General features: G+C 39.6%; 1 protein-coding gene across 3 annotated transcripts in view; it reads left to right on the forward strand.

The window, feature by feature from the left end:
- The window catches only part of LOC137433801 (Y+L amino acid transporter 2), a 144,526-nt gene extending 127,030 nt beyond the window's left edge, over positions 1-17,496 (forward strand). For all 3 annotated transcript variants that reach the window (XM_068126165.2, XM_068126164.2, XM_078786047.1), the window contains exon 11: positions 16,405-17,496. In XM_068126165.2, coding sequence (XP_067982266.2) covers positions 16,405-16,496 — 92 coding nt within the window. In that variant the 3' untranslated portion in view covers positions 16,497-17,496. The remainder of the gene's footprint in view (positions 1-16,404) is intronic.
- The last annotated feature ends 6,060 nt before the right edge of the window (positions 17,497-23,556 follow it).

A 23,556-nucleotide genomic window follows, 5' to 3' on the forward strand; every position in this document is an offset into this window, starting at 1 on the left:
TGAAAAGCTCAAAGGTGTTTTACTTTAAGTAAAGTTATATACATAAAACGAGTTGAAAAGCTCAAAGGTGTTTTACTTTAAGTAAAGTTATATACATAAAACGAGTTGAAAAGCTCAAAGGTGTTTTACTTTAAGTAAAGTTATATACATAAAACGAGTTGAAAAGCTCAAAGGTATTTTACTTTAAGTAAAGTTATATACATAAAACGAGTTGAAAAGCTCAAAGGTGTTTACTTTAGGCACAGTCTCATCTTTAAAAAAGCCTCTAAAAAAGGCACTTTGTTTTAAGTATAATTTTACTATATAAATATGATAAATTCTGAAGGATATTTAGAATTTCCAGACTCTCCATATGATAAATTAGAGAATTGTCCGGCTTGTGGTAGAGTGGGGCTTAATACAGAATCAGAAGCATATAAACAATGTATTTTCTGTGATTATCTTCTAATTAATGATAATAAAAAATATAGAAAAATATATAACTCTTTTAAATTAGAACCAAAAATGAATTACTTTACAAGATTAATAAGAGAGATGAATGTTAAGTATTATGGTGATAATACACCATTTCTTACAAGGGAAGAGACTATTTGTATTGAGGAAATGTATAAGGGTTTAATGATATTTATTATTCAAAATAATTTTAATGGAAATGTTAATACAAGATACTATATAAACAAAATAATGGATTATTTTGAAATTAAACCTGAACTCAGGATAAAATATAGAGTTTCTCAAAAAACTCAAAAAAAGTTAGATGACTTGTTTTCCAAATATATAAATGAATGATTTTTTACCTGTTTGGGAAAATAAGATAAAATTTAATAACCATAAAAATCTTCCAAATTCATTGAGATGTCTAATAGTCGGTTCAAGCGGATGTGGAAAAACATGTTTACTTTTAAAGATGCTCCTTAGTCCTAATTTTTTAGATTATGATAATTTAATAATTTTTACAAAGTCAAGTTTTCAACCTGAGTATCAACTACTCTCACAGGGTTTTAATGCGGGTCTTAAAAAGGAAGACATTATCGGTTTATTTAAACTTCAAAACAAACTAAATGATTATAATATTGATGATATAATACAATTATTTTGTGATACACAGAAATCAAAATCAAAACTAAAACCCATAACTTGTATTCTCAGTGATAATACGGATGATATACCTTCACCTCAAGATTTAGATAAATCAAAAAAGAACCTCGTTATCTTTGATGATTGTGTTAATGAGAGAAACCAAACAGTAATGGATAGCTACTATACAAGAGGGAGACATTCTTCTTGTAATTGTATTTATCTTAGTCAGTCATATTTTCAACTCCCTCGGCGCTCAATAAGAAACAATGCTAATACTTTTATTTTATTTAAGTTAAATTCAATAGATACAAATAATTTTTGGAGAGATAATTGTTCTACATTACGTAGTAAGAAGGAATTTGAAAATAATATGAAACACACGATCGGAAAATATAAATATATTGTTGTGAAACAAGATGAGATACTAAATGATATTTTTCAATAAATAAATACAGAAAATGAATACCGAAGAAAGAGTAAGAAAGTTTAAAGAACATCAAGAGTTGGTTTCAAAAGTTGTAAAGCAACAGGAAGACATAAAGAAGAAAAGGAGACAGAAACTAACTGGTGAAGAAGCCTTTGAAAGAAAACAAGAGAAATTTTTTAAACCACTTTTAAAAACTCAACAAACGATTTCACCTACAGTTCCCATGGTAGAATTTACTCCAAAAAAATTTCAAATGCTCAAAGATTTTAGTCAAATGACAGAGCAAGAACTTGGAGAATTAGAATATGATGATGAAGGATTATTTCGGCATCTTGAGAAGGTTAATAAAATTTCCAATTATATTGTAGAAGCTCTTCAAAACAATGAATATTTGAAGGGTTCAAAAACCAGAGCAGGTCTCATTCCAACAGAAGAACCAGCACAGTTCCATCTTGTGAAAGAAAAGTTATTGATATTTAATGATAAATTGGTGTTCTTAAGTTCTGACCAACCAAATGTTGAATTAACCCCAAGATTAATGTTTCTTCTAACAAAAGATGGACATTCTAATTCACCTTATTTTGATGAACCGCTTGATATGGAAAGAGAGGAAGATAGAGAGTATATTGAGTTGCTAAACGCACTTGATTATGGAGTTTCTGTTGCTGGTAAAAGTAAGAAGAATGAGAAGGAGAAACATATTATTGATGCTTTAAGTAAGCTTGGTTCGGGTGTTAGTTTTCTTCCAAATGACCCATCACAATTAGTTAATAGGTTATTATTGTTGTTAGGTAGTAAGAAGGCTGGAAACAACAATTGTTTTAATGAAGCATCCGCCATTTTAGATCAGTTGATGAATATGAAAATAATTAATAAATGTCAATACAAAGATATTTTATTAGATATTAAATAAGATGAGAAGCACAATTCTTAGTTTTAATTTCACAACGAGTGATTACACAGCTTCATTCCCTTACCCACTACAACTTGACCCCAAAAAAGAATATGAGGCTTCTTTGTTGTCAATGGAGACTTACAATACCCTTTTTAATATCACAGAGAAAAACAACAAGTTTAGTTATAATCCAGGAAGTGGATATAAAACTATAACCGTTTCACCCGGTGCTTACGAGATTTCTCAAATATCTTCAGAAGTCTCTCGCCTTATGAAAGAAAAAGGTGATGAACCAAAAAATATTGTAATAGATATTCAAAAACACACTTCAAAATCAATTATTAAACTTAAAAATAATTATAAAGTTGATTTCACGATTGAAAATTCGTTCAGAGAGCTATTGGGGTTCTCTTCTAAAAAGATTGAAACTAACGGGACGTCTTACAGTGATAATGTCATTCAAATATCCTCCGGTATAAATTCAGTATTAATTCATTGTGATTTGATTGATGGTGCTTATAACGATGGAATAAGAACAAATACAATATTTTCATTCAGCGCATACTCAACCCCGATTGGTTATAAATTTAATATGGAACCAAAAAATCTTGTCTATTTACCTGTGTCAGGAAAAACCATATACAGAGTAAATTTTAGGATAACCGACCAAGATAATCGTATGATATCCTTTAATGATGAAATTATATCCATCAGAATTCACCTACGTGAAGTTTTTCAATAAATAAATAATGGTTATTGTGAGAAAACACGAGTTGGGAAAATATAAAATAATTACAGGGGATGGGATGTTCCTTTCACCATACTATAAGGGTGAAGGTATGTTTCTTGGGAGAGGATACTATAAACCAAAGAGACAACGGGGTGTGGGACATCAATTTAGAAATAAAGGAGATGGGATAATTGATACTCTAATGGGTATTGGTTCAACCATCCTTAAACATAAAGACCTAATTGGTTCAACTGCTTCAGCCGTGGGCTCAGTTGCGGGTGCTATAAAGAGTATAAAAGATGCTCAAAAGGAGTCTCATAAATTACAAGCAATCAAAGAAATTAAAAAAGGTAAAACTCAACTATCTTCACAAGAACGACAAAAAATCATTAAAATACTTGGGTCAGGGTTTCAACGATTTTAATGCTATATAAATACAAGTATGGAAGCGATTGATAGTATCTATGATTTGGATGATACGATTATCATTTCAAACTCTACTAAAAAGGAAGACTATTTTAAGGTAAATGCTATAACAGGAACAGACTGGAATTCAAACGGAACAAAAAGTTTTGAAATAAATAATCAACAAACTTACTTGAATATAGCTGATAGTTTCTTGCTGTGTAAATTTAAATTCACTAAGGCTGCGAATAATACTAATGCTACACTCGTAAATGATTTCTTCTGGAAAATGTTTGATAGTGTCCGCCTGTATATTGGAACACAAGAGGTTGAAGCGGTTGATTATGTCTCTGCTATATCTGAAATGATGAAATTTACACTATATTCGTTTAGTGATAGAATGGGTAAGGGAGCTGTTGAAGGTTTTATTCCTGATATGTCAACGGGAACAAATGCTGACCCTGGTTATAGTCAAAGGAAGTCAATGTATAATGATGATACAAAAGCAGAGAATAGTTTTACGGTAGCAGTACCTCTGAAAGGTATATTTGGATTTTGTGATTATGATAAAGTTTTGTATGGGCTTAAAATTAGATTTCAACTACAAAGGAATGATAATGTAAATAGGTTGCTTTTTGGGGATGAAAATGCTTTTGGAGAAAATAATAAATTTGTTATTAATGATTTGTGTTGGTATATCAGTGAATATACTCCTAATCTTAAAACGGAAGAGATGTTAAATAGAAGACTTAACTCAAAGAAACCGCTAAATGTATCATACCTTAAAAGAAGATGTCAACACGTTAAACTGGAACACACTACCTACACTTGGAATTTGGGTGTTCTTGAAGGAAAGCCACGATACCTCTGGCTCATTTTTAAAAAACCAGATGGAGAGGAGGGTACTAATAAGAATAATGCGCTGAGTGATAATGCTAAGGTGAAACAACTTCGGGTTTCTCTTGATGGAACATTTTATCCGCGAGATAGATTGGAAATTGATTGGGAAAAAAATGATTATGCGGAAGCCTACAAGTCCTACCAAAAGGTGTGTGAAAGTAATGGTAATAATGAACCTATTTTGGATATGGTTGCGTTTCAAAAACTTTATACAATCTACGCAATTGACCTGAGTTCTCAAAAGGAAACTATAAAGTCTAATAGAGTGGATACTTCTCTATACATTGAAAGAGGAGAGAATGAAGAAGTTGATGCTTATTGTTTGCTTTTGGAGGAAACAGAATTACAGATTAATACAGATAATGGTGTTATGATTAATATCACATAGGTTTTTTCTCATAAATAAATGGTAGGGGTATATGTTAATCAAATCAATCTTGATAAATTAACATCTTGTATTCAAAATCAAAAGCCTTGTATTATTAATGTTAATACATTTCAAAGAAAAGGAGCAGTAAGAATTGATGTTTTACTCACAAGAGAGCAGGTGAAAACACTAAATGATGCTGGATCACTTAAAATTAAAATGACAAAACCTATGTTAAAGAAATATTCAATAGACGAGTCAAGAGGAGGATTTCTCCCATTTCTCATTCCTTTATTTGCTGGTTTAAGTGCGGCGGGAGCATTGACTGGTGGTATTTCAGCAGCGATAAAAACTGCTAACGAAAGGAAGGCACAACTAAAAGCTCAAAAAGAATTGGAAAGACATAACAAGGAGTTGGAGAAACAAATTAGTGGAAGTGGTGTAATTGTAGATTTTGCTCAAAAACTTGAAAGTCTACCTGATAAAGCTAGATTGTTAGTTGGAGATATGCTTTCCTCTATCGCTCAAGCGGGTGTTAAACTAACTAAACGGGGTAATGGATTGTATCTTTCTCATAAATAAATGGATAAATGGTTTAAACAATTTGGAAAGAATACAACGTCAAATATAGAACTAGCTAAGTATTGTAAAACACTAAAAATTGATAATGTGGTTATTTGTATGAGAGATGAATTAAAAAAGTTGTCCAAGAATACAATGAATATTATTATGAATTTAGACACACAGAATGGTTCTCATTGGGTTTGTATTCATAATAGTCAGGATAAATATTATTTTGATAGTTATGGTATGCCACCACCTGTTGAAGTAATACAATTCTTACAGAATGGTGTTTATCAAACATTTCAAGTTCAAGAAATTAATTCTAAATGTTGTGGTCAATTATGTTTATATGTATTATTTAAACTCAACAATAATGAAAATTTTTATGATATCATTTTTAATCTAATATAAATGACTTATGTTGGAAAAGATGGTTCTATCTTTGGAAAATCCTCTCAGGATATTGATTTATCAAATTATTATACAAAGGCACAGGCTGAACGACAAAAATATAGTGTAAGTAAAAATATTAATATGAAGAATACTTATAAATTAATCAATTATCCAAACCCTACAGATGCGAATGACTTAATTAGATTAAGTGATTTATCACAATATATATTTTTAAAGAAAACAGCACGTTTTGTTAAACAAGTAAAATTTACAACCACAACACCTGGTTATACTGACCATACACCTTTCCTCATTGAATTTAACTACCTGCTTACAATTGAATTTTATAAAGAAGGACATTTAGTTAATATGCGAATTAATAAATGGGGGTATGATATGCCTGATTTAGGGTATAATTGGTCTTTTTCAATAAACATAGAAGACCTACATGATTTAAATCAGTCTCGTAAAGAAGAATATTATCCACTTGGTGAAGATAAGGATTTATGTGGAAGTACAATTAGCAAACAACAAATACGTGATTTTAAGAAAAGAAAAATATATGATAGTATAGCGATGGTTCGCATGACAAAGAAGGAAGGTAATGAGATAAGGATAGAAAGCCGAGGAATACAAACCGATTTGGTAGTGGGAAGATGGGGTGGTATTACCTGTCATAATATTAATCTCACATATATTTCTGATACATAAATGGCAGGAAGAAGACTACAAGAGAATTATAATTTTTGTATTCAAGGATACCTACAAGAAAAGGGTGCTCGGTATTACATACCTTATGATTTGGAGCATATACATGGGAATTTTGTCATTAAAAACTGGCCTTATACTGATATTGTTAAACCCACAAATAGAGACTTGTTTAAAATATTAAATAAAAATGAACTTCTCAAAGTTATGAAATATAAAACTCTTTTAGAAATCGTCAACAAATCTTATTGGTATCCTATTATGAGAAAAATAATTATAGATACAAGAATATCTCAAAATCCAGATGAGTATATGTATAATATTCTTTGGGGTTCAAACTCAAGGGTAGCAAGGGATGAGGAAGGAGTTGAAGAAGAGAAGGAGGAAGGAGTTGAAGAAGAGAAGGAGGAAAGAGAGAAGGAGGAGAAGGGGGAAAGGGAGAAGGAGGAGAGGGAGGAAAAGGAGAAGGAGGAGAAGGATGAAAGGGAGAAAAAGGAGAAGGAGGAGAGGGAGGAAAGGGAGAAAAAGGAGGAGGAGGAGAGGGAGGAAAGAGAGAGGGGGGAAAAATATAAAAATATGACCATTCCTGAGATTAATGAAAGATTGAAGGTATTACGACAAATAAATAAATCTCAACGCACTGAAGAGGAAAATAAAGAATTAATGACTCTTCCGAACTTATTGGTTTTTAAATTTGCTATAATGAATTCAGAGCGCAGATATACAACATATAGTTGATGATGTTGGTGTTATTGACTTTAGTTAGTTTTATTTGTAAATAAATGGAGGAGAGAGTGAAGCCATTTCTAAGGATTCTTTATGTTTTAAAAATCAAGATAGAAATGTATATGTTGAAAACCAAAAAGGTTTTGGCACTATGTAGAACTTTTTCTCATAAATAAATATGAGTTATTGTCTCAAATGTAAAAAGAAAACTAAATCTAAAAATATCTCTTATGTTAAAGCTAAAAATAATAGAGTTTATCAAAAAGGAATATGTCAAGTGTGTGGCTCTAAAAAGTGTCAATTCATCTCTCCTAAAAGTGGAGGAGACATACAAAAGTTTTTGTCAGGTAGCAAATTTACAACAACTGGAATTCCAGGGGAATTACACCTTCCAGGGTATTCTTTCTGTGGCCCAGGAACAAACTTGGATAAAAGATTAGATGAGGCTGACAATCCTAAACCTTGGTCTAAACCTACAAATAGGGTTGATGAAGTGTGTATGAAGCATGATATTGCTTATGGGAAAACCACTACATTGACTGAAAAACATAAAGCCGACAGAGAAATGTTGTATAATTTGTCTTTGATACAAAATCCAACGTTGAGAGAGAAAGTTGATAGGTTTATTGTGAGAAATTTGATAAATGCTAAATTGAAACTTGGCCTTGGTTATTCACCCTCAAAAAACTATTAGGCTCTCATGATGTCATCAAGACTGAGGAGCTTTTGGCTGATGAATTACATAAACCTATAATCACAAAGTTTAAAAGAAGGAAAGTTTATTCTAAATACACCGACCACATATGGTCCGCTGATTTAATCGAACTAAAAAATGATAAGGGATACAAGTATGCTTTAACCGTTATTGATTTGAGGAGTAGATTTGCTTGGGTTGTTCCTTTGAAAAACAAGAGAGGTTATACTCTGAAGTTAGCCTTCCAACAGATATTTAATAAAAGTAAAAGAAAACCAAAGAAACTGTGGACCGATGAGGGAACAGAGTTCTATAACAAAATATTTATGAAATTTCTTAAGGGGGAGGGTATTAAATTATACAGCACCTTTAATGAAGGAAAAGCAGTTGTTATTGAGCGTTTTAATCGTACTTTAAAAGAGAAATTATATAAAAAATTCACACAACTCGGTTCCCAAAAATGGGTGTATTTTATTCAGGATATTGTAGATAATTACAATAATACAGTTCATTCATCAACAAAATCAAAACCATCAGAAACATTTACAAAATTAGAATATGAAAAGGAGATTAATTTGAGAAAGCCCAAGTTAAAAGTTGGTGATATTGTAAGAATATACAGATGGAAAAGTCATTTTGAGAAAGGTTATACAAAGAGATGGACTAATGAATTATTCAAAATCGTTGATGTAATGGATACTATGCCTTGGACTTACAAATTATATGATATGAATTGGGAAGAAATCTTGGGTTCATTTTACTCACAAGAATTACAAAAAACAAAACTGATAATTCATTAAACAACAACCATCCATACTTTCATCCACCCAGATTAGCTAATTTAATTAGTAGTAATAAAAAAAAATTAAATAAATAAATAAAAATCATAAGCCACACCCACACAGACCCCACCCACAAACCCCACCCACACAGACCCCACCCACACAGACCACACCCACACAGACCACACCCACACAGACCACACCCACACAGACCCCGCCCACACATAAGAAAGCATTGGGGGCTTTTGATGATAAGAGGTTTATTTTAGAAAATGGAATTGAAAGTCTCCCTTATGGTTATATAAGTATATAAATGATAAGATATATAAGTGATAAGATATAAGTGATAAGATATAAGTGATAAGATATAAGTGATAAGATAAATGTGATAAGATATATAAGTGATAAGATATATATATAAGTGATAAGTTAAAAAGGGGGGTTAGGGATTTTAACGGGCTACCGCCACCTTTTTTACTATTATATAAATGATAGAACCAAGTATCAACCAGACTAAAGAGTGGAGGTGTAATCAACCTTGGTATATAAATGGAAAACATAACGAATGTGAAAAATATCAGATTCAAGAGGTTGAGAGAATCACTGGTCAGAAGGTTCTCAAGACGGATAAACGTATTCATTTGTTAAGTGGGGTAATGGAGGGTGGGAAGAAAAATATATTAGAGTGGAGTGAGAACTTTAATGGTTATCAATCGGATAATAAATATTATAATTTTAAAATGGTATGTGGGAGAGGAGGAGGTCAAACAAGAACCCTCCGTGAAACATACCACTTTATACTTTCACAACAAAAGGTTAAGGAACCTGTATACTTTATAAATATACTTGATGGGGATGAGTTATATAGGAGAATGGAACTCTTAAAAAAGTTAGAAAGAGATAATATATTTATAGGCTCATTAGTAGAGTGGTCTAAGGAACTACATTAAGGGGGTAGTGGGGGGAATAGGGTAAAAATTACATGTAAGTGAGAAGGATCATAGGTTCATAAGGCTAGAAGGATTATAGATTCATAAAGGAAGAAAATCATAGGTTCATAAGGCTAGAAGGATTATAGGTTCATAAGGTGAGAAGGATTATAGGTTCATAAGGCGAGAAGGATTATAGGTTCATAAGGCGAGAAGGATTATAGGTTCATAGAGGGAGAAATAGAGGTGTTTATGATTTTTTTTAAAACAGGGGGGTAAATGACATTAGATAGGGATTTCCCATGTTAAACGGAGGTGTCCCAGAAGCAACATTTATCACCTACTACAATGGACTACAAAATGTAAATGTTTCATGATATTTGTTATATTATATCACCTTTATCTTTCAATATTGTTGAAATAAAGATCAAATAGCTGTACGTAGAAATATGTTGAAAAGGTCAAAACTATACATGGGGTGTACTTACTTTTTCACGTGACTGTATATTGTTACGTGCTCCTCCCCGACCGGGAATAAGAGACATTGGGGAATGTTCTTGTTACACTCACTTGGAGCACAGTGAGTTATATATTGTAAAACTGATGGTACCATCATAGGACATATTGATTGTACTTTTGAATACTATTGTTGTTGTACCGTTATTCTTGTGTGATCTCAATCCAATATTTGTTTGTGAGTAACAATTGGGGTGGCTTCTCCATTGATCTTTGACACACAGAATAACGCATTTTTCTGCCGTGACTCCTCTCGGGGCTCGGAGGTACACCATGACCAGGGGGTCGGGGAGGAGCACGTAACAGAAATTTGGGGCTCGTCCGGGATTAAATTCCCTGATAATTCGTCCGGATAGAATTCCCTAACATTCCCAAAATTACCAAATTTGGAATTTTTCTAACATTCCCAAATTTTTCAAACATTTGGAAATTTTTGTGTGAAGGTTAACAGGTGTTAACTGATAGTCACCATGGTGTTTGATGCAGGAAAGTTTGCGGCGTCCCCTAATGAGGCACAGTTCCAAGCGTTAAAAAAATCGGAACTCTTGATATTGGCCAGACATTTTAACTTGGAGGTCCGAGTTAATATGAAGAAAGCAGAGATGCAGACATTGGTGATAGAATCTCTGTTGGGACAGGGCACATGGACAGAGGTAGCCTTGGATTGGTTACCCGAAGAAAAAGAAAATGTGGAGCTCCGGAAACTGGAGATGCAACTGCAGAGCCAGGAAAGGTTAAAAGCAAAGGAAAGGAAGGCAGAAAAGGAAAGAGCAGGGCAGGAACGAGAACTCAAGGAGAGAAGAGCAGAGGAAAAAGCAGAGGAAAGGAGAGCTGCAAGAGAACTCGAGGAAAGAAGAGCAGAGGAAAGGAGAGTTGAAAGGGAACTCGAAGAAAGAAGAGAAAAGGAAAGAGCAGAGGAAAGAAGAGCCGAAAGGGAGTTAAAGGAACGTGGAATGGAGTGTCAGAGGGAACTTAAACTCAAGGAGCTGCAAATAATGAAAGAACGGGGAGAGGTGACATCCATGCCGGCTAGTTCGACAACTAGTCAGAACACCTGGGATGTTGGTAGACATGTGAAGCTGGTTCCACCCTTCAATGAAAAGGAGGTAGCCAAGTTCTTTTTACACTTTGGGAAAGTGGCTCAAATGCTAAAATGGCCTGGGGAGTCCTGGACTATGTTAGTGCAAAGTGTTCTGGTGGGTAAAGCTCAAGATATATTTTCGGCTTTACCGATTGACCAATGCTGGTTGGTGGTCAGGCAGGAAGCCCTTGGTGTCCTTGTGTTTCATACTTCTCCCCACCCCCCCCCCCCCTCTTCCCATGCCTCCTCCCCCCAAGCCCTCTCCCTTCCACACATCTCCCTGCTCTCAAATGTTGTGTTTGTGTGCTTCCCCTTCTCTCCCCATCTTGTTTTCCGCTCCCTCTTTTTATATATTTTGTTTGTCTGGTTGATTTGTTTGTGAAGTAAATGTTAGCTCTTTCACGAGCCTCGATTCAGTATACAAAAAAAAAAAAAAAAAAAAAAATGTGCAGATTATGAGATAGTGAAGAAAACCATTCTCAAAGCCTATGAATTGGTCCCTGAAGCTTACCGGCAAAAATTCCGAAATGCCAGGAAGAGGGAGAGTGAGACCCATGTGGAGTTTGCCAGAATGAAGGAAACCATGTTTGATCGGTGGTGTGATTCGAAAGGGGTTGGGAAAGACTTCAAACTGTTGCGACAATTGATCTTGGTGGAGGAATTCAAACAGTGTGTCCACGAGGACATTAAGGTACATCTGGAGGAAAAGAAGGTACCAGAGTTGTATGAGGCAGCCACCGTGGCAGATGACTATGCCTTGACCCACAGGATGGGGTTCCACAAACCTAACTTCCCGCCTAGAGTTCGCCAGGGGAGTTATGGTACATCCGGTGCGGAGAACGAAGATTCATGGGGGCGGCCTAGAGATGACTATGAGCACAGATCTGATACCGCGACTCTTAGGGATCAGAAGTCTACAGTTCCAAGACAGACTTATCTTCCAGGGGGCTCGAGGCAGACCACAAGTTTTTCCTCCGGGCCTACTTGTGCTTTTTGCAAGAAACCTGGACATTTGATGTCCCAATGTTATGCCCCGGAAAGGAAAAATCAGGAACGGGGTCAGATTAGTACAACTCCGAATGCATTGGCAAATGTGAGAAATCGTCCTTGGAGGACAGAGTCTTGTGGAGGTTCCCATGCCAAAGTTCCGGCATCTCAGAACAACCTTGTTCAAGAGGGTTACAAACCTTTTATTTCAGAGGGGTTTGTGTCACTGGTTGGAGACTTGACTAACCAGAGACCGGTTAGGGTATTGAGGGACACAGGAGCACATCAATCTTTGATGCTTGAAGGCATTTTGCCATTGTCAGAGAAGACGGAAACTGGTGTTAGTGTTCGTTTACAGGGGGTTGGTGGCTATGTTAAAGCTCCACTTCATGTCATCAATTTGCAGTCTGATTTGGTGTCAGGACCGGTCACTGTAGGTTTACAAACCACTCTTCCTGTAGAGGGAGTATCTTTTGTTATCGGGAATGATTTGGCCGGTGCTCAAGTTTCTGGTAACCCGATGTTTGTTGCAAAGCCTAGAATGGAAAATAACGCCGCGCAGTTAGAGCAGGAGATTCCGGCTATCTTTCCATCCTGTACCGCGACTCGTGCTATGGGTAGGAAGCGCTCTGAAGAGAAGAGGAAGGTACTGACGTCACGCTTTGCACAGGCACGTCTTGTCAAGTACCCAAAAACTAAGTGTCAACGCACACAAGTCATGGATGGAGGCAATGTTGGCAAGCTCTTTGTGGGTGGACTGAACTTCAAAACCAGGGAAGTTGTTCTGGACTCTGTCTTCGGCCAATATGGACCACTCTTGGAAGTGCGGCTGATAAAAGACACGGAGACACAAAAGTCAAGAGGGTTTGGCTTTGTCACGTTTGAAAACACAAAGGATGCCAAAGATGCAGAAAAGGATGTGAATGGCAATGATTTGGATGGTCGGACCTTAATAGTAGAGAAGGCAGGCCATGGGTGTTGAGGGGGCTACAGAGGAGGAAAACGTGGAGGTAGTTTCAGGGGTGGCTATGGCTCCCGGGGTGGGAGTAGTAGTTTTGGTGGTGGCCGCAGTCGATATTGCTATGGAGGCTCCCAGAGTTACGGCAGCTCCCGAAGGGATGATTATCAGGGTAGTCGCCGAGAAGGAGACCGCTATTCACGTGACTACAGTGACAAGCGTTCCAACCATGATTATTATGAAAGTTAGGAAGAGTTGAAGCACTGAATGCTGTGGAGCAGCCGAGCCAAGATTCCGACACGGATTAACCGTGAACTCCACGTTCTTAAAGGCGTCCATGTAGTGAACTTTCGTACACGGATTAACCGCCAACTCCACGTTCCTAAAGGCGCCCATGTAGTGAACTTTCCTGCATGGATTAACCGTGAACTCCACGTTCCTAAAGGCGTCCATGTAGTGAATACTTCCAGGCCTCACCACCCAACCACCATTAAACCTGGCTCTCAGCTCGGCCTCCCTAAAAAGTGTTATAGATTTGCTTGCCTTTGGATTTTTGATCACACCCCCTTAACCTTCATTCAAAAAAATGAAAAATAAAATTAGAGGTTGATGAGATGGAGTTTGGCTTTGCAGGAGTTCAACTTGGAAATTGAGCATGTAAAGGGCAGGGACAATGTCATTGTGGATGCTTTGTCCAGAGTGAACTAACTTTGGAGATATCTGTAGGTTGTTTGAAGTTTTGTTGCTTTATTTTTGTGAAATATTGATTATCGTTGCTCACGGGAATTGATGATTTGGGTGTGTTTACTTTTGTTTGTTGGAAGAGTTTTGCCTACAAAGAAAGTTTTCACTATGTTCAAACTTTCTTTCTTGAGGGGGGGAAGTGTTACGGATTCGTCTCTTCCGTTGTGTGCTCCAAGTGAGTGTAACAAGAACATTCCCCAATGTCTCTTATTCCCGGCTCCAAGACGAAGTTGATTCGCTCCAGCGATCGCTAGAACGATGTCCAAACGACCAGAATCCCGTGCGGATGGCCAGGGCAGTCACACAGCCAAAGCTGTACAAATGCGCCCTCAAGGCGACTGGGAAATCCAAAGGCGCTCTACAGGCGACCGAGAGATCACACCCTCGGGTATGGACGAATTAGCCTTCAAAAATCCGCGTCACACACACGCCCTAGATCGACGTCTGAATGCGGTGAGAATTGTCGAAAAGAACCGCGAGCGAAGCACAAATCCTGCGCGAGTCAAAATGGCCGACGACCCGGTCTCGTGGCGCACGGCACGGCGATGATTCTCTTCTGAATCGATCGCAAAACCTGACATGCAGGTTGACCGGTCACAGCGATGACAACTCCGTCGTAGGAATTCCTCTCCCGGAAACCCGAAAGTTCGCCAGTGACTCTGGCTCGCCAACGTTCGCTTCAGAACCCGGAGCAACTCGGCTTTCTTGTCCGACTCATTCGCTCCGCCCTTTTTCTCTTCTTCTTCTTCGTCTTCCGGTTCCCGATCCGGTTTCATTTTTAAAACATTCCTTTTACCTTTTGACAATAATAATTGCTATTTCCCTCAAACAACAACAATAATAATACATGGAACCAGAAATGTCAAGTGGATGAAAGCTACCACAACGGAAGTGACGAATCCGTAACAATATATATATAACGGAATGCACCGAGCAAGCTGCTCGCTAACGGAATACACCGAGTAAGCTGCTCGCTAACGGAATACACCGAGCAAGCTGCTCGCTAACGGAATGCACCGAGCAAGCTGCTTGCTAACGGAATACACCGAGCAAGCTGCTCGCCAACGGAATACACCGATTTACGCGTATTACGTGTTACACCGCCCCGGTCTGATACCGCCGCCCGCGCTCGCCAACGGAACGCACCGAGCAAGCTGCTCGCCAACGGAACGCACCGAGCAAGCTGCTCGCCAACGGAACGCACCGAGCAAGCTGCTCGCCAACGGAACGCAACGAGCAAGGTGCTCGCCAACGGAACGCACCGAGCAAGCTGCTCGCCAACTGAACGCACCGAGCAGGCTGCTCGCCAACGGAACGCACCGAGCAAGCTGCTCGCCAACGGAACGCACCGAGCAAGCTGCTCGCCAACGGAACTCACCGAGCAAGCTGCTCGCCAACGGAAAGCACCGAGCAAGCTGCTCGCCAACGGAACACACCGAGCAAGCTGCTCACCAACGGAACTCACCGAGCAAGCTGCTCGCCAACGGAACTCACCGAGCAAGCTGCTCGCCAACGGAACTCACCGAGCAAGCTGCTTGCTAACGGAACTCTCTGAGTAAGCTGCTTGCTAACGGAACACACCATTTGTGAAAGAAGTCATACATGACTATCTTCAGTCTTTGGGCATTTTAAATTACGCCTTTGATTTTGAACTTCACGAATAATAAATGCCAAGCAATCCCATGTTTTGCCAAAAATGTAATAAACAAAGGAAACCGAGTTTCCCGCGCCAGTCCAACGATATAAACGGTGAAAGGAGAGAAGACAACATTACCTGCTTGTCCTTGTCTTCAGTGCCAAAACTCCACACAACAGGTTCGCTCACCTTCTTGGTCTTTAACAAAAGATGTTGCTTTTAGTGATTAACTTCACACACAGAAAAGGTGAACTTAAACGGATTGGCGATTTCGACACCAGCAGCGCTTCGGCGCTTTCATTCATTGGTTGTTTGTTTTAATGTTTATTGTTTAACTTGCAGGAGTGCACCTGGCATTGCGGGGGGAGGAAGCAGGAGAGCGAGGAGTGGAAGGGGGAGAGGTGGGGGAGTGGAAGGGGGAGAGGTGGGGGAGTGGAGGGGGGTGGGGGGGAGTTTTTAGGGAGTGGGGGAGTGGAAGGGGGAGGGGGGGAGTGGAAGGGGTAGGGGAGTGGAAGGGGGAGGGGAAAGATATACTACATATACATCTTTTGTGGGGGGGGGGGGGGGGAGGAGTGGCTTTGACAGGCTCCTCCGTTTTGGGGAGGAGGGAGGGAAGGGAAGGAGGAAATTTTTTCCCGTGCAAAGTGCTTCATCACCCATCTCAGTGTTGCACAGGTAAAAAAGGAAATTGTAATACCCTCTGCCACCATCACCAAGTGGCGCTACACGGTACACATTTACATAGAGAATTTACCACTTAAAAAAAAAAGAATTTACCAATTTACCACTCTTTACTAGTCCAAAACTTGTTGACACCTGTGTGATGAATACATTTTTAAAATGTTCTGACTTCTGATATTTTTCCCCCTTCCCGTGCCGCAGCCCACATAAAGCGATACACGCAGCTGCTGTGCTACTGCTGCGACATTGGAGGCAAGACGGACAACCAGGAGCAAGATATGAAGGATGCATAGAGCGTGCACAGTGCTGCTGCTTTATTTAACTGACAGTTTTTTTTATTTTTTCTCCTTTAAAGTTTGGTTTTTTTTCCACAGAACATTTCCAATCACCTCCACAGGTCTCTCTATTTCCGGAGTGCAATTTCCATTGTAATGCCGAACATGCTGGAGGAGCCGATGCTGTATCGTGGTGATCGTGATTGGTACTGGCATCATGTTTTGCACCATGAGATGTCGGCCATGATTTGTTGAGTTTATAATCATTAGGAGTTGAAATTGGCCAAGACGAACACGACTTTGATCCATGTTCAATTTGTTCATTGCTTTACTGCTCCCGAAGAGTATAGCACTTGCTCTTTTGGAGATGACTTGGAAGGCGTAACAAATTCGCCTCAGGAACCTCAACGCACAGAAGAAACTTTCCTCGTAAGTCGTCACGTCTGCACAGGGAGAATCGGTCATTTGGGAAACGAGACGTTTGTTTTCGGCAGTTAGCACTTGCTTACACCGTGAGCCGAACCACTTTCCTGCTTACAGAAATGCACTTGAGGACGACTCGTGTAGGTAAACGTATAATATATATATATATACATATATGTACTGTAGCGATGTATGAAACTCGGTGCCCAATCATGTCTCACGTACATTTGCGGTTTTCAAAAGAAGGAAAGATAATCAAATTTATACTTTTAGAAATTCATCAATGATTAAAATTCAGTTTGTTGATCGCCGTTCCGAACCCTGTAACCTCCCAATTTCCGAAGACTGTATCCCACGTCCCACCCATGTGGTCCGACACGGCAATCTTTGCTGCTATTTTCAAATTGCGCGTGTGCGCATGCGCGTGTGTGCATGCGCATGCGGTCGTGTCATGTTATCCGACATTTAGTTTTACTTTGCCTGAAACGAGCAATGATTTATGCTGATATGATGACTTTAATTTCTTTAGAATATCCCATGTGAAGTTGAGCACTGAAAAACTTGGGTGGGTTTTTCATTAAACTATTGGAATGTACGTTTGCTTATTTGTGTGACAGTCATTGTGCACCTGCATTCTTTAGCACAACTGCCTCGAGATACACACACTTGCTTCTGAGCTGTCTAGCCTGGGTTTGAATGCCGACCCAGCTATAAACTGTCATCCCGGTGTTTCACAGCAGGGTGGTTCATCAATGTATTGCCATCTTGCAAATAGGTGTTAAACTGAGTGTTCCTTCTGCCAGCATTAGTTGGTGGGTGTTAAAGATTCCATGGTGTCTTTCCCAAGGAAAAGGGCGCACAGCCGCTGGCACCCTGACCATATTCGAAATTCCTGCCCTCACCTAACCTACGAAATTCCTGCCCTCACCTAACCTACTAAATTCCTGCCCTCACCGAACCTTCTAAATTCCAGCTCTCACCTAACCTACTGAATTCCTGCTCTCACCTAACCTACTAAATTCCTGCTCTCACCTAACCTTCTAAATTCCTGCTCTCACCTAACCTACTAAATTCCTGCTCTCACCTAACCTACTAAATTCCTGCTCTCACCTAACCTTCTAAATTCCCGCTCTCACCTAACCTACTAAATTCCTGCTCTCACCTAACCTACTAAATTTCCGCTCTCACCTAACCTATTAAATTCCTGCTCTCACCTAACCTACTAAATTCCTGCTCTCACCTAACCTACTAAATTCCTGCTCTCACCTAACCTACTAAATTCCCGCTCTCACCTAACCTACTATATTCCTGCCCTCACCTAACCTACTAAATTCCTGCTCTCACCTAACCTACTGAATTCCTGCCCTCACCTAACCTTCTAAATTCCAGCTCTCACCTAACCTACTAAATTCCTGCTCTCACCTAACCTTCTAAATTCCCGCTCTCACCTAACCTACTAAATTCCTGCTCTCACCTAACCTACTAAATTCCCGCTCTCACCTAACCTACTAAATTCCTGCTCTCACCTAACCTACTAAATTCCTGCTCTCACCTAACCTACTAAATTCCCGCTCTCACCTAACCTACTAAATTCCTGCTCTCACCTAACCTACTAAATTCCTGCCCTCACCTAACCTACTAAATTCCTGCTCTCACCTAACCTACTAAATTCCTGCTCTCACCTAACCTACTAAATTCCTGCTCTCACCTAACCTACTAAATTCCTGCTCTCACCTAACCTACTAAATTCCTGCTCTCACCTAACCTACTAAATTCCTGCTCTCACCTAACCTTCTAAATTCCTGCTCTCACCTAACCTACTAAATTCCTGCTCTCACCTAACCTTCTAAATTCCTGCTCTCACCTAACCTACTAAATTCCTGCTCTCACCTAACCTACTAAATTCCTGCCCTCACCTAACCTTCTAAATTCCTGCTCTCACCTAACCTACTATATTCCTGCTCTCACCTAACCTACTAAATTCCTGCTCTCACCTAACCTACTAAATTCCTGCCCTCACCTAACCTTCTAAATTCCTGCTCTCACCTAACCTACTAAATTCCTGCTCTCACCTAACATACTAAATTCCTGCTCTCACCTAACCTACTAAATTCCTGCTCTCACCTAACCTACTAAATTCCTGCTCTCACCTAACCTTCTAAATTCCCGCTCTCACCTAACCTACTAAATTCCTGCTCTCACCTAACCTACTAAATTCCCGCTCTCACCTAACCTATTGAATTCCTGCTCTCACCTAACCTACTAAATTCCTGCTCTCACCTAACCTACTAAATTCCTGCTCTCACCTAACCTACTAAATTCCCGCTCTCACCTAACCTACTATATTCCTGCCCTCACCTAACCTACTAAATTCCTGCTCTCACCTAACCTACTGAATTCCTGCCCTCACCTAACCTTCTAAATTCCAGCTCTCACCTAACCTACTAAATTCCTGCTCTCACCTAACCTTCTAAATTCCCGCTCTCACCTAACCTACTAAATTCCTGCTCTCACCTAACCTACTAAATTCCCGCTCTCACCTAACCTACTAAATTCCTGCTCTCACCTAACCTACTAAATTCCTGCTCTCACCTAACCTACTAAATTCCCGCTCTCACCTAACCTACTAAATTCCTGCTCTCACCTAACCTACTAAATTCCTGCCCTCACCTAACCTACTAAATTCCTGCTCTCACCTAACCTACTAAATTCCTGCTCTCACCTAACCTACTAAATTCCTGCTCTCACCTAACCTACTAAATTCCTGCTCTCACCTAACCTACTAAATTCCTGCTCTCACCTAACCTACTAAATTCCTGCTCTCACCTAACCTTCTAAATTCCTGCTCTCACCTAACCTACTAAATTCCTGCTCTCACCTAACCTTCTAAATTCCTGCTCTCACCTAACCTACTAAATTCCTGCTCTCACCTAACCTACTAAATTCCTGCCCTCACCTAACCTTCTAAATTCCTGCTCTCACCTAACCTACTATATTCCTGCTCTCACCTAACCTACTAAATTCCTGCTCTCACCTAACCTACTAAATTCCTGCCCTCACCTAACCTTCTAAATTCCTGCTCTCACCTAACCTACTAAATTCCTGCTCTCACCTAACATACTAAATTCCTGCTCTCACCTAACCTACTAAATTCCTGCTCTCACCTAACCTACTAAATTCCTGCTCTCACCTAACCTACTAAATTCCTGCTCTCACCGAACCTACTAAAATCCTGCTCTCACCTAACCTTCTAAATTCCTGCCCTCACCTAACCTACTAAATTCCTGCTCTCACCTAACCTACTAAATTCCTGCTCTCACCTAACCTTCTAAATTCCTGCTCTCACCTAACCTACTAAATTCCTGCTCTCACCTAACCTACTAAATTCCTGCTCTCACCTAACCTACTAAATTCCTGCTCTCACCTAACCTACTAAATTCCTGCTCTCACCTAACCTACTAAATTCCTGCTCTCACCTAACCTACTAAATTCCTGCTCTCACCTAACCTACTAAATTCCTGCTCTCACCTAACCTACTAAATTGCTGCTCTCACCTAACCTTCTAAATTGCTGCTCTCACCTAACCTACTAAATTCCTGCTCTCACCTAACCTACTAAATTCCTGCTCTCACCTAACCTACTAAATTCCTGCTCCTACCTAACCTACTAAATGTTTACATTTATATGTAAATGTTTACATAAATGTTTACAAAGAGAGAATATATTGCTAACTAGAACGGCACTCAGGAGAGAGCATCCACCTGGTTGGCCTTATCACTCAATGGTGAAAAATCACATAAAAAATTCTACCAGCCAGATCCGGATCTTCACCAAAATTGAATCGATTCTTCGTTGTCAGACACCCAACCCGTCCGACAAGTTTAGTCCAATTCCATCCATAACTATTTGAGATATCTTGCTATATGTCGGTTTTGGCCCCATCTCCCAATGGTGAAGAAACACTTAAAAGGTAGGTGGATCTGAATCCGGATCTTCACCAAAATCTAATAAATTCGTCCTTGTCACATATGCTACATCTCTGCCAAATTTCGTCCGAATCCGTCCACAACTTTTTAAGATGTTTTGTTCACAAACAAACGGCGAAACAAACAGACAGACAGACAGGAGTGAAAATATAACCTCCATCCACCTTTGGTGGCCGGAGTAACTAGAAAAGCACTCAGTAGAGCACATACCCTCCTGCCAGGATGAACAGTTTACGTTTTGTATCCCAATGATCGGATCTGGATCCAGAGGTGAACCAAAATCTAATCGGCTTGTTCTTGTAACCTAACAAACCCGTCCACAACTTTTCGAAATATCCTCCTATACAGTACTGTATATCCCTTTTGGTACTGTATGTCCCCATTTCTCAATGGTGAAGAATCACATCTAAAGAATCACATGAATCTGGATCCGAATCTTCAACAAAATCAAATCAATTATTCTTTCTCTCATACCCAATCTGTACACCAAATTTAATTAAAATCCGTTCTTAAATTTTTGAGATATCCTGCTCACAGGCAGGGATGGAAACATAACCTCTATCCACCTTTGGTGGCGGAGTACCCATCTTCCATGTGGGTAGAGTTTGTGCATTACTTGCTGAAAAAAACTGTTACAGGTTCAGTGGAATGCGGGGTTCACGAGGGTGGGCTCAGACCCGCTATTCGACCTCCGACCCTGAAGTTGATAAGTCATGGATAATTCCGCGAACCAACGGGTTGCTGAGCAGTCGCAGACGCCGGTTGAGGCAACCAAATCTAGCAGGGTCCTCGCTCCCAATTTGTTGCATTACCTTGCCAGTGATTTAGTTATCCCAACTGGGGAACCGTGCTTTCAACTTCCCACCCTGTCTACTTATTATGTTCGGCCGACTGAAGCCGTAGGTCGTACATCAGCTATCTAGTGCAGCGAATTACTGGGGTACAACTTCCCGTCTATTTATTACATATGCTATGTCTAACCAATGCTGGAAACGGACAACTGAACAAGTTGGAAACAGTTTATAAAGGATTCACGAAAGGCATGTATTTAGAGGCAATATTCACAAGTATGACACAAAGAACAAAACATAACCCCTAAGCATGAAATAACTCCTTACACAATCTTAACTTTTCGAAGCACACAGGACAGGTGCACCTCATTCATTCCAGGAAAATTAGAGAGAAAGAGAGAGAGAGAGAGTGAGAGACGGGCATGGTTGCGGACTCTCGCTCACTAGATGAAAATGGTTGGTAAGATGGCGGGCTTACTTTGGTCCAAAGTGGAGGTAAGGGAATGTTGTGGGTGTGTCGGGAGAGGTGTGTATCAGTATGGAGCTGCTGCGCCCCAAGCATCTCTTGCTGCCGTTCATCCTCGTGGTCTTGCCCCAGCACATTGCGTCTCATTCCATCCTGTGGCTTAACAACACAGATAGACAGGAAGGTAGGCAGCTCTTCGTCATGTTCCGATTCTTAGTGCACAAATCTAGCCCCGAACCTCAGTGTGCACCACCTTATATTGGTCTTGGGTGAGGTGGGGCTTTGAGGGAGCAAGGATCGCTCCAAGACTCTCTGACTCCTGCGTGTTGCTTCCCCATTGGTGCATGTGCACTGTCGATGACCGGGCAGCACCATCTGCCATGTAGTCTTCCAGGTGGCCATGTAGCTTTCCTTCACTGACAGCGCATGGCCGCCATGTAGTCTTCCATGTGGCCATGCAGCTTTTCTCACTGGCAGGTCGATGCACCCAAAGCAGATTTTAGTGGAAACATGGCTCTGAATGTGTGTGTTTGTCGTGTAATGTGTGTGCTGTGAGACATGTTGCGTTGTGTGTATGGTCTGCACTATAGGAAGGTGCAATGGGAAGAATGATGGGAAAAAGGAATCAAATGGATCGAGGCTGGGAGGAATTGAAATGAATTAAATGAAGAGGAGTTTTTTTAAGCCAGTGTGGGGGTTGAGAGATTTGCGAGGGAAAATGTGAGGGATTTTAGGGAGGCATGGGGAGAAAGAGAGGTTTGAAAGATAAATGGTGAGGGATTAGGATGGAGGGATTGATGGATAGGGGGATTTCAAGAAGGTAGGAAATTACAACAGGGATTTAACCTGCTAAACACACAACGCATTTGCCAGTCCCTTTTGCGAGGGGGAAGGTAACCTGACCAAACACACTTATTAAGAAGTATCCAACTGGGGATTCGTTATGTTGTATATAAGGGGTCTAAAGGGTGTTCAGATCTAAGGGGTCTAAAGAGATTCAAGGAGTGTAAATGTCTAAAGGTATAAAAGGTGTAAATAAAAGGTTTAGGGGTCTAAAGAGTCTTTGGTTTAAGGTCTTGGGTCTAGAGGGTTCAACAGTATGTCTAAAGCTTATAAACGTGCAAAGTAGATATTGATGTAACCAGACCTTAGCCGTTCATTATTGTTCTTCTGTGAATTCTCTGATTCTCGGTTATTATGCCAGTCGACCACTTCCGTGAATTATCGGTGCACGGAATTGATTGGTTGAACATGTTTTCCGTTTTAAAAAAAAAGTTGTTACTTGAGAATATTCGCATGATCCTTTTGAGATTACTGTGATAAGCAAAATACTTATAATGCATTTATAGCAAAAAACTGTTATAAACTCCCATGATCCTGTCGTCACGAGTTCCACCATCTCAATGCAAGTC

Source organism: Myxine glutinosa, chromosome 10 (genome assembly GCF_964187855.1).
Source record: "Myxine glutinosa chromosome 10, kmMyxGlut1.1, whole genome shotgun sequence".
Classification (NCBI taxonomy): domain Eukaryota; kingdom Metazoa; phylum Chordata; class Myxini; order Myxiniformes; family Myxinidae; genus Myxine; species Myxine glutinosa.